The sequence below is a fragment of the Ascaphus truei genome, chromosome 7 (assembly GCF_040206685.1).
Source record: "Ascaphus truei isolate aAscTru1 chromosome 7, aAscTru1.hap1, whole genome shotgun sequence".
Taxonomy (NCBI): Eukaryota; Metazoa; Chordata; class Amphibia; order Anura; family Ascaphidae; genus Ascaphus; species Ascaphus truei.
Genome location: NC_134489.1, coordinates 60,415,165 through 60,423,841, shown reverse-complemented (window position 1 = coordinate 60,423,841; position 8,677 = coordinate 60,415,165). Strand labels below are relative to the sequence as shown.

Below are 8,677 nucleotides of genomic sequence, written 5' to 3'. Positions count from 1 at the left end.
ATGACTGCGCAGAGAGAGTATCGCAAAATGTATTTTACCCCGCCTATACGGCCAAACTTTTCTTGTTATAGATATGTGCAGTTCCACAGGGAGCACGTTATTACATGTGGCTAAAGCCATGGGAAACATTTTAATTAGTTGTGTATAAGCACACAAATAATACACTTTTTAAGTGAAATTAAATGTTACACATGACTTTTGCTTATAGTACCCCTTCTTGTGATTTATTTCTTTTCTTATGAGTCTACATTCATGATTTATGATTTTATATATATTTAATTAGTGCCTGAATTAGCATTGCAAGTATTATTAACCCTTTGCATCCTGTGGTTACACTTTTCCCTCACACACATTCTATCCCTGAGCTCACTCAAGGCCAGTCCTTGCCCCACCCCCCGAAAGGCGCCCCTCGCTTTGTTCGGATTCCAACATCCCCCCCTGGTCTGCCCCCCTCCCGCTTCTCAACCTCAAACCAACCAATCACGAGCTGGACCCTTAAGAAAAACAAAAGCTCCCATTGGCTCGTGTCCAGACCACTTAAGCCCCGCCCCTTTCTCGTCAACTTGCATTCGCCTTCTCTCTCTTTGCCCTAGGTTTGTGAATGGGGAGGTGGAAAAGTGATTGGTGGTGGGCGGGGCAAATTAGATTGGCGGAGCCCCACCCGCTTTTTTTTTTGTTGTGCGTGGTGTCTGTGTTTTTTTTTTTTCCTCTTCTATAAAGCGGCGCGCGCTTGTCCCTTCAGTCAGTGATTGGTCGTTCGAGCACGAGGACAGCTGACTAAACGTTCTAATTCCGTTAGCAAAAAAGAAAAAGAAAAAAAGTTACAACAGCGGGCGCGAGGCGCCTACCGAGCTTATATAAAGCAGCGTGAAAGCGCGGATGTTGTAGTCACCGAGCGCACACAGAAGGGATCAGAGCGGCTGAGCTGCAGCGGACTTCGCCTGTAACTGGGGAAAGATTTTGTGAAGCTGCAAAGTTATTATTCCTTGCCTCTCCGGACTTTTTCGTACACCAGACGCTTGTTTTTTTGGGGGAGGGAGAGATTTCTCTTCGGCACGGTCGGAGGGGAAGCCACACAAAACTTTCCTGTCCCGTCTCTTCCACAAGAGGCCGGAGCTCTGCTTGCTCTTTCACTACCGCCCCCTGCTGGCCTGAGGCTAACGGTAATTCCACGGAGGAGAATCGGTTACTAGTTCGCTTCAGCCGCACTTTGTTGGCTTTTTTTTTTTTTAAGTACTCCTTCGTATCCGCCATGCCAAGTCTGGGTTACCCGGGGGCCCTCTGGTACTCCCTCACACTCTTGCTTGCCGTGCTTCCTCCCGGCTCTGCTAACCCGCAATACCACGGCGAGAAGGGGATCTCGGTGCCCGACCATGGCTTCTGCCAACCCATCTCCATCCCGCTGTGCACCGACATCGCCTACAACCAGACAATCATGCCCAACCTGCTGGGCCACACCAACCAGGAGGACGCGGGGCTGGAGGTGCATCAGTTCTACCCGCTGGTGAAGGTGCAGTGCTCGGCCGAGCTGCGCTTCTTCCTGTGCTCCATGTACGCGCCGGTGTGCACGGTGCTGGAGCAGGCCATCCCCCCCTGCCGTTCCCTGTGCGAGCGGGCCCGGCAAGGCTGCGAGGCCCTGATGAACAAGTTCGGCTTCCAGTGGCCCGAGAGGCTGCGCTGCGAGAACTTCCCGGTGCACGGGGCCGGGGAGATCTGCGTGGGGCAAAACACGTCGGACACCCCGCCCGGTCCCACCGCCTACCCGACCCCATACCTGCCGGATCTCATCACCTTCCACCCCCACACCACTCGGGAGTTTACCTGCCCGCGGCAGCTCAAGGTGCCCCCTTACCTCGGTTACCGCTTTCTTGGGGAGAAGGACTGCGGGGCCCCCTGCGAGCCCACTCGGACCAACGGGCTGATGTACTTTAAGGAGGAGGAGGTGAAGTTCGGCCGGCTCTGGGTTGGGATCTGGGCCATCCTTTGCGGGATCTCCACCCTATTCACGGTACTCACTTACCTGGTGGACATGAGGAGGTTCAGCTACCCGGAGAGGCCCATCATCTTCCTGTCGGGGTGCTACTTCATGGTGGCCGTGGCGTATGCCGCCGGCTTCCTGCTGGAGGACAAGGTGGTGTGCGTGGACAAGTTCTCGGATGACAGCTACAGGACGGTGGCGCAGGGCACCAAGAAAGAGGGCTGCACCATCCTCTTCATGATCCTCTACTTCTTCGGGATGGCTAGTTCCATCTGGTGGGTGATCCTGGCCCTCACCTGGTTCCTGGCCGCCGGCATGAAGTGGGGTCACGAAGCCATCGAGGCCAACTCTCAATACTTCCACCTGGCCGCTTGGGCAGTGCCAGCCGTCAAGACCATCACCATCCTGGCTATGGGGCAGGTGGACGGGGACATTCTCAGCGGGGTGTGCTACGTGGGCATCAACAGCGTGGATTCCCTGCGGGGCTTCGTGCTGGCCCCCCTCTTCGTCTACCTGTTCATCGGCACCTCATTCCTCCTGGCCGGCTTCGTGTCCCTCTTCAGGATTAGGACCATCATGAAGCACGACGGCACCAAGACCGAGAAGTTGGAGAAGTTGATGGTGCGGATCGGCGTGTTCAGCGTCCTATACACCGTGCCCGCCACCATCGTGCTGGCCTGCTACTTCTACGAGCAGGCCTTCAGGGACACGTGGGAGAAGACCTGGCTCATGCAGACCTGCAAGAGCTTCGCAGTGCCCTGCCCCATTAACAACTTCGCCCCCATGAGCCCAGACTTCACGGTCTTCATGATCAAATACCTCATGACCATGATCGTGGGCATTACCTCCAGCTTCTGGATCTGGTCAGGCAAAACCTTACAGTCCTGGCGGCGGTTCTACCATAGACTGAGCAACAACAGCAAAGGGGAGACTGCTGTATGAGCACCCCCCATCCCCAAAGCCCTGACTCATTTCCCAGACGTATATGGAGTTGTAAGTGTTAAGGGACTTGTTGTGATTACACAAACTGATATCATGGTGCTGAGGATATCTGTGGGTGATTTTAATTCCAAGCTCGGAAGTTATCAAATCAATGAATGAACAATTGATACCCTCTGAGCTCCCATTAAAAGGGATGAACCATCTCCATGAAGTGCTGGGGTTTATCTTATTTCGGACAATGCTGTTTTCATTTCTGAAGGTCTTGTATGCAGCTGGACATGTATGGTAATGACAGTCTAGAGTGTTCAGTAGCAGACAATATATTGTCACCGTGTTCACCCCGTGATATGTTGCAGGGCCGTTATTTTACCTTTTTGGGGGGCAAGTTTGTGGGTTTTTTCTTAACGTCTTTAAACAAATCCATTCTTTGATTACAGGTTAAAGAAGCCAAAATGCAGCTACATGGTAGTGGGGGACGCTAAAGGGAGGTTTAAGCAGATCTTCCTGTTGCATCTTTCACATCTGTAATGCATTTTCCTCCATGTCTACATTATGCAACACACCATATACATTAAAAGCAGACCAACAGCCAGTGCGTCTACATCAAGAAATGGGGAGGTTGAGGTGAGATTCTTGCAGTTGTGCTTTAGCATTTGTCAATTTACTCAGCTGCTAGATATAGTATGTGTCTCTGTTTACCCAGCAGATGGGTGCTTAAAGCTTGTGGACAGTAAATAAGTTCGGTTTCCTTAGTCTCCAAGCACCCTGCAGGCAGTTAATTAAAGTATCTCTGAATGGGACTTAATATACTCAGCAGCTGGGCAAATACAGCCTTTTGCTAGATATTGGGTACCCCACTGTTAAGTCAATAAGGTTTCCCTGAGAGCATATTTTCATGCAAAATCCACTGCTACCATGTTTACTTGTTTGAACACTTTTTTGTTATTTTTTGCAAGTAATAGTGTTTGTTTGTTTGATTACGACCACGTGGCAATGCATATTTTCTAGTTGGTTGAATTAGATAAACGTCTATTCAACTTTTTATTTAATTTTTTTTTTTTTAAAGGGCACATGCATATAATTGCCCTTTATTGCTCCTAATGGATACTATGTTTATGCTTTTTCTTTTAACACCTTAGTTGCTTCAATTGTTGTCAGTACTGATCAGCGATTAATGGGCCTCTGCAGCAGTGCATTGGTTAAAGATTTCTCTTAGAAAAAGCCAAATGGCGTCTCAAATTCCTTAACAGTACCCATACTCTTATCCTATAGGAGAGTAGCAGCCTTAATGTTTTTAAAAAGGTTTTTTTTAACTTTAAAGTAAACATGCGTAAAGTCATATTACAGACCTTGGAAAGCCAAGATTATTATTATTTTTTATGTACAGATTCATTATGCTTTTAATGGTCTTATAGCACTAACCAAGCAATGTTTAACACTTAACACCTTTTTTTAAGGGCCATCAACAGATTGCAAAACAATGTGTGGTCACCCTGGCAGCAACAAGGTTAAAGGGGACTGATACTAATCACCAGTCTGCTAATGTTTACATTTCATGAGCTTGCCTTCCATGATTTCACACAAATTCAACACTGATAATTGTTTCCTTTTTGTTTGCAGAACACAATGTAGCCATATATATGAAAACCATGGTCAGTCACACCTAGATTTCAATTAACATTTTCATAAATTGACAGTCAGTGTGACAGACCTGGGCTAGGTACAATGTGTATATAATGAACATTGACTTCAAAGATTTTACAGAAGACTGAAATCAGGTTAAAACATTTATAGGCTGGCTATTCTAATTCATGCAGAGCCTGTGCCTGTTCATTATTCATCATAACACTAAAAGATTTTACTTTTTAATCTTTGTTCATAATGTGGTAACTTTGTTTTCTGAAAAGTTCACCATTGTAATTTTCCAGGGAGTTTTAACAATTGCTGCATATTGTGTATTTTGAAGTCAAATACTATGTATGACATTAAGAGATCATTTTTATAATTGTTTTTAATGTGCATGTCAAACGATCAGCAAATGAAGACTACACTGTTATATATTTTTTGTAAATAATTGTACCTTTTTTGTATGAAGATATATATGTATTTATGTTTCTACTTTTTGACTTAAATGGCCTCCACGCCTCACTTTATCTTGTGTACAGATCACTAAATAAAGCCTACTTTTTAGGTAAGTGTTTTCATGTGTTTATAAAAAAAAAATCTAATTTTTATATCTATATTATACAGATTTCCATCAGTAAGGAATGTTTGCCCTATGATGTGCAGAAGTGATGCTTATAAGAAAATCCCCTTCCTCTACACAGCATCCTGCAGTGTTGGAAGCGGTTTAACAGGTTACATTAGTGCCCATATTACCCTGACTCCTCGGACTTAATAATAATAAAAAAAGGGGTGTGTGTGCAGGTGATGCTAAGTTATGGAAACGCTAACATTTAATAAACCGCCTTTTTAAAAGTGTTAAGAAATTTTATAGGGAAGGTCAGTGGGGTAATGGTCCCTTTTTACCTCCAGATCCCAATTGTTTACAGAAGCGCAAATTATTTATTTTTTTTTTTTTTTAAAGGACCCTCCTAATTGACATCTAATTGTGAAATCTGTACACACTGTCTGCAAGCCATTACCAGGATTGTGGGAATTGGACACTAAGGTCTAGGGGGCATGCATTTGACAGACATATTAAACCAGGAAAATAGATACGTGGCAGGGAATTGTAAAGTGTCAAATGTTTTCTGATTGACAGTTTAAAAAGAACATTGCGTCAACCATAAAAAATGGTCCCTATGGGTTTATGATAAACAAACTGCTTTCCAACTCTGTCCTGATTTATTCTTTCCCTACCTAGCAATTTAAATTGCACATTTTTGTTGTGCTTCTTGCAGGCTTTATTAATTTTAATAGAATTCAGGAAATCACTTTGTTAAATATTAAAAAAAAAAACACCCATTAGGCCTCGGGCATGGTCAGCGCTTAGGCGCGCTCTCACTTACCAGTGAGCCCCTGCAGCCGCAATGAGAGCGGCTTTAGCAGGGGCTCGCGCACGGTTCTGTAAGCGTAGGTCTTATTCAATTTTTAGTTTCAAGGGAGCGCAGGGCCGGTCACGTGAGCGGTTCGCCCAATGAGGGCGAACCAGCTCCGTGATGTCACTACCTCCCCCCCCCCCCCGACACACCCCCGGATGGCGTGCTAACCAAGGCCAGGGAAAGCACCCGCTTTTCCTCAGCCTGAGCGCGCCTCCGCACGGCTGCTGCAACCCTGGACGCAGCCTTAGTTGCACATGTCTAAATTGCTTCTCATGACAAACTGCATGGCTACTTCCTCATGTAATGGGGTCAGTGACCTACCTCCTGGGGTTTTGTATTACAATAGTGTGTGGGAGATCCAATAAAGACTTGAATCAATGTTTTTATTAATTGGGGTGGGGGGGGAAATACACCTGAACTATGTAGTGGGTAGTTCTTTAATATTTCAGCCTTACAGAAAATGTAACAAGCCGGCCCTTGTTTGTCAGGTCTGACATGCTGAGCATGTGAGATTGATAATCCCTGTGACTTCCAATTCGCATCCATAAGTAAATAAGAGCCCTTCACCAGTTAGGTAAAGGGGGCGGGGGTAACTGTGTTGGTCCTTTCTTCCATGTAGTAAAATAATAAAGGAATGGAGCATTTTGTTTGTGTGTTCTGGTTTTGTAGGAGGTTAAAGATCTGGACAGGTGGGTGTGGGCAGTGCTGTTTTTTGGTGTGTTTTTTATTTGTCCATCATAGTTAGAATGTTTTGTCTCAACCACTTTTCCTTTGGGCACAGCTTGAATAAGAATGCTTGTTTACAACCTTCATTCAGACACAAAATATAATTTTCCCCTCAGCTGCTAATTAAAAGCTGCATTTAATTGCAAAGATATATTGGTCCTGCTTTTGTTGAATTGTGGCAGCTCTGCAATCTGATTAAAGAAGTCCTTTTCAAAGAAGCATAATTTAAGGTGTTTTTATGTGCAAGTAAGCAGGGCTGGACAATTCCACTAAGATGCACCAGTAAATGAGAACATTAGTTCACAAAGTTATACATCAATTACTGGCCTCCACAGAGATGAAAGACCTTTTATCACACACACACACCACCTACCCATACATGCCTCCACTTCATTTAATACACAGATACACCCCCAACCCAAATAATACATTTGTCCTTACGTCTGTCAGCGTATTAAAGTAAAAAATATAGCTGTTTCTTCTGTGATTTAAGCTTGGAGCTGTAGGGTGCAAGGAGGCTGAGTAAATGAGTGAATACGGCCGGCAGAACATGCTACGGCAGTGTGGCTGGAGCCTGGATGCTAGTGCCCCACCAATGCCTTGTGCTTAAAGGTGCCAAGGTGTAGGAACAGGGCATTGTGGGGCACTAGTATTGGGGCTCCAGCTGTGAGTGACAGCCACACTGCCTGCACACACCCTGCAGTTTTGAGTCTTGGTGGGCTGTCCAATTGCAACTTGGTAATTAAAACTTAAATGGCAGCTACATTTTATTTATTTTTTGTACTCCTGCCCTTAATTTCTTTTATCAGCCCTGCAAGTATGTGTTCTGAATCGATCTGATTATAAAAACTAAATATTTATTAATCTATTTCATATACATGCAAATGTATACAACTTCAATGTTTGTTTTTCAGATTCTTTCCAAAATGCTCTATTTGGTCCATATTATTTTTGTGTTTGCAAATGAATGAAAGCAATTTTGCCATGTATGGTAAGAGTGGGCACCATCACCTGTCATAGTAATTTTATGATGGCGTCCATTAGTGACAACTATCTTGTGACAAAAATGAAGGAAAGGAGGAGCACACAGGAGACTTGATTTGAGTTTTGAAAAACTTCCATAAGGTGTTCACAGCATCAGAGTTTTAGTACAGATAATGTTTCAGGAAGGGACACATTAGTCCTGAAACGTTATCTGTACTAAAGCTCTGATGCTGTGAACACCTTATTGAAGTTTTTCAAAACTCAAATCAAGTCTCCTGTGTGCTCCTCCTTTCCTTCATTTTTGTGCCATTATCAAGTCCAGCCTTGAGACGCCGGGACCATTGGGCGGTAAGCACTAGAAGCAGAATTATACCTGCATGTCTTTATTAACAGTGGTGTGCAATTTATTTCTATGATTGCTCTTCGACAACTATCTTGTGCTTCATTCATTTGTGCAACCTATTGGTCGAAAACTTTACAGCTGGAAATACAAATTATTATGATTAACAATTAAACAGCCCTGGAGGTTTCCTAGTCCATAAGACATTTAAATAAACAAAAACAAAAAATTTAAATCAAATTTTGTTCTTCCTTTTTGTTGGCAGCTTCCATATTGCAGGCCCAATTTCTATTAACGGCAATGTCAATGTAACTGCATGCTTATAGAATGACTGGTTAGCCAGCAAGGAATGTTCGAGGAGACTTTTATTTTGTTTTTTATTTTTTTCCTCGCTAACCAAAAATGGGTGAACAGAATTGTAATTCTGAAACGAGGGTGTCCTGGAATAATGACTTGTGCAGTAATTGAATATCAGACCCTCCTTGTTTAGGTTTATTACAAGAAAAAAAGTGCATTACACTCCCCCCCCCCCCCCCCCCCCCCCGCCTAAATTAACCCTTTATGTGACCACTCAATCTTAATGATTGGCATTTGGTTTACTTTTTTAGAGCTTTAAACACTATAAACTGCTTACATTTTCATTGCAATTTAACAGGACCAAGT

The 8,677-nt window shown here is 44.3% G+C and overlaps 1 protein-coding gene across 3 annotated transcripts; it reads left to right on the top strand.

Annotated features, from left to right (window-relative positions):
- The first annotated feature begins 707 nt into the window (after positions 1-707).
- FZD7 (frizzled class receptor 7) lies at positions 708-7,777 on the top strand. 3 transcript variants are annotated; one of them, XM_075608611.1, is made up of 2 exons: positions 708-2,971; positions 5,171-7,777. In XM_075608611.1, exon 1 carries the CDS (start codon positions 1,253-1,255, stop codon positions 2,918-2,920), a length of 1,668 nt encoding a protein of 555 aa, XP_075464726.1. In that variant the 5' UTR covers positions 708-1,252; the 3' UTR covers positions 2,921-2,971; positions 5,171-7,777. The 3 variants fall into 3 exon arrangements, with proteins under 3 accessions (XP_075464726.1, XP_075464723.1, XP_075464725.1); XM_075608608.1 differs by having other exon boundaries at positions 708-3,544; positions 5,171-7,493; XM_075608610.1 differs by lacking the exon at positions 5,171-7,777 and adding an exon at positions 3,358-5,115.
- The last annotated feature ends 900 nt before the right edge of the window (positions 7,778-8,677 follow it).

Bases quoted from the DNA above. Each gene is read 5' to 3' on its own strand.
- FZD7 (XM_075608611.1), top strand. From the start codon at position 1,253: ATGCCAAGTCTGGGTTACCCGGGGGCCCTCTGGTACTCCCTCACACTC.